Source organism: Giraffa tippelskirchi, chromosome 2 (genome assembly GCF_054371585.1).
Source record: "Giraffa tippelskirchi isolate mGirTip1 chromosome 2, T2T-mGirTip1v1.2.pri, whole genome shotgun sequence".
Lineage (NCBI taxonomy): Eukaryota > Metazoa > Chordata > Mammalia > Artiodactyla > Giraffidae > Giraffa > Giraffa tippelskirchi.
Genome location: NC_137276.1, coordinates 96,511,280 through 96,513,670, shown reverse-complemented (window position 1 = coordinate 96,513,670; position 2,391 = coordinate 96,511,280). Strand labels below are relative to the sequence as shown.

General features: G+C 57.5%; 1 protein-coding gene across 1 annotated transcript; it reads left to right on the top strand.

Annotated features, from left to right (window-relative positions):
* The first annotated feature begins 816 nt into the window (after positions 1 to 816).
* On the top strand, positions 817 to 1,539 carry SOX14 (SRY-box transcription factor 14). The gene has a single exon (XM_081542708.1). The coding sequence runs from the start codon at positions 817 to 819 to the stop codon at positions 1,537 to 1,539; it is 723 nt and encodes a 240-aa protein (XP_081398834.1).
* Positions 1,540 to 2,391: the final 852 nt, after the last annotated feature.

The window sequence follows — 2,391 nt, the reverse complement described above, 5'->3', positions numbered from 1 at the left end:
TTCTCCTTTGCACAACAGGGAAAGGAAATGGGCACGAAGAGTTTTATTTGTTGACACTGCCAGAAACAAGGTGGAATCCAAATCCGGCGTCCGGAGTCGGCCGCGGGGTTCTCTGGCTCTCTGGGTCTCTCGCTCACACCTCTCCCCGCCCCCAGCAGTCACGCTCCCTTTTTCCTAGGCGGGCGCGCTAGCAGGTGCGCCCCCTCGCCTTCTCTGCTGCTGATTGGCGCCCAGGTTGGGGAGTCGCCGCCCCGCGCTTATGTCAGAGTGCGTGCCGTCCGGGCCCACCTCGCCTTTGAACTTCGCCGCTTTTGGCTCGCGTTCACCAGCTTCCCCGCATTCTCAGCCAGGTGCTGCGCTAGGCGAGGCAGCTCCGGGAAAGCCACGGGCGGGGGGGAGGGAAGCCACGGCCGTAGACACAGGAGAGAAGAGGACCCGAGAAGGCGAAGGTGGAGAGGGGGAGAAGGAGGAGCTTCCTGCCCTCCCCGGCAAATTACCTGCCCACTTAATCCCAGAGACTCCTGTACTTGGGCCCCAGCCTCTGGCACCGACAGCCCCCCAGCTGGCCACCCTCTCCTCCCCCCACTCTTCCTGCCCCCGCTCGCCCCCCGGGGCCCGCCTGGGTGCCGAAACTGGCATGATCAGCTGAACTTTGCGGGGTTAGCGCTTCTCTCTGGCTTCCCCTCTGCGGTGCGGAGGCGAGGGGAGCGCAGAGCCCCGGCTCAGGACGGACAGACAGGCAGACCGACCACCGCGTCCAGGCTCGCCTGCCGAGCCGTTGCACTCCCCACCCCAACCCGCCTAGCCTCCGGGACCATGTCCAAACCTTCAGACCACATCAAGCGACCCATGAACGCCTTCATGGTATGGTCCCGAGGCCAGCGGCGCAAGATGGCCCAGGAAAACCCCAAGATGCACAACTCAGAGATCAGCAAACGCCTAGGCGCCGAGTGGAAGCTTCTGTCCGAGGCAGAGAAGCGGCCGTACATCGATGAGGCCAAGAGGCTACGCGCCCAGCATATGAAGGAGCACCCTGACTACAAGTACCGACCGCGGCGCAAGCCCAAGAACCTGCTGAAGAAGGACAGGTATGTCTTCCCCCTGCCCTACCTGGGCGACACGGACCCGCTCAAGGCGGCCGGCCTGCCCGTGGGGGCCTCCGACGGCCTCCTGAGCGCGCCCGAGAAAGCCCGGGCCTTCTTGCCACCCGCTTCGGCGCCCTACTCCCTGCTGGACCCCGCGCAGTTTAGCTCGAGCGCCATCCAGAAGATGGGTGAAGTGCCCCACACCTTGGCCACCGGCGCGCTGCCCTACGCGTCCACCCTGGGCTACCAGAACGGCGCTTTCGGCAGCCTCAGCTGCCCCAGCCAGCACACGCACACGCACCCGTCCCCCACCAACCCGGGCTACGTGGTGCCCTGTAACTGTACCGCCTGGTCTGCCTCCACCCTGCAGCCCCCCGTCGCCTACATCCTCTTCCCGGGCATGACCAAGACTGGCATAGATCCCTATTCGTCAGCCCACGCCACGGCCATGTAACCTCCATCCTGGCCTGCCAGACCTGGAGGGCGGCCTGGAAGCAGGGTCTGCACCCTGTCCTCTGCGCCTAGCCGGGGCCTGCATATGCCCCCTACCCTACCCCAGACGCTGCCTCTCTCTCTTGCACGGGAATGGTAGGGGCGTCCCCCCGGACCCAAGGCGCAGACAGGTGCCAGAAACTTGTGAACGGTTATGACAGCTATACAGCTGCCCCTACCGCGACAGTCCCAAAACGAACCTCCGACTGTGCCCTCTTTGGACAAAAAAAAAAAGTAGGCAGTTTTGCTTTATTTATGGCCCCTTCTCTTTCCTCTGATGGGCTTTGGACTCCAGAACTCCCAGATCCTGGTATTATATCTAGAATATGCATATTTTTTTCTTTTGCACCCTGAAGAAATAGCTGTCTCTTGTGTTTTTCCATCAGACACAACTAGGTGACATTTGCTCTTCATGTGTGGGGGGAAAGGCTTAAAAGTTTAAAACCACAGAAAGGAAAACATTTCTATTTAAAATCATGCTATGATAGTGTTTGCTTCTTTAAAAGGTAAAACAAAAGGACCCACATGGTTATTTACTTTGTATAAAGCAGTGCTCCTAGAGACCTAAGTTTACTTTTAGACAGAATGTCAGGTTATAAAGTCAGGAAGTAGAAAGTGAACAAAAATTAAAAAAAAAAATAAAAACATCCTCAATGGTCATAAATGTTTTGACAATGTCTTGGAAATGTACCTAGAAGGATTTCACCTCCTTACTCTGTTCATTTGTTGAACAAAGATGTTTTGAATAAAGACAATCTGTCATTGCAAAAAGTAATCTTTGCTGTGCCTAAAATCTGAAGTGGAGAGGCAAGGT

Bases quoted from the DNA above. Each gene is read 5' to 3' on its own strand.
- SOX14 (XM_081542708.1), top strand. From the start codon at position 817: ATGTCCAAACCTTCAGACCACATCAAGCGACCCATGAACGCCTTCATG.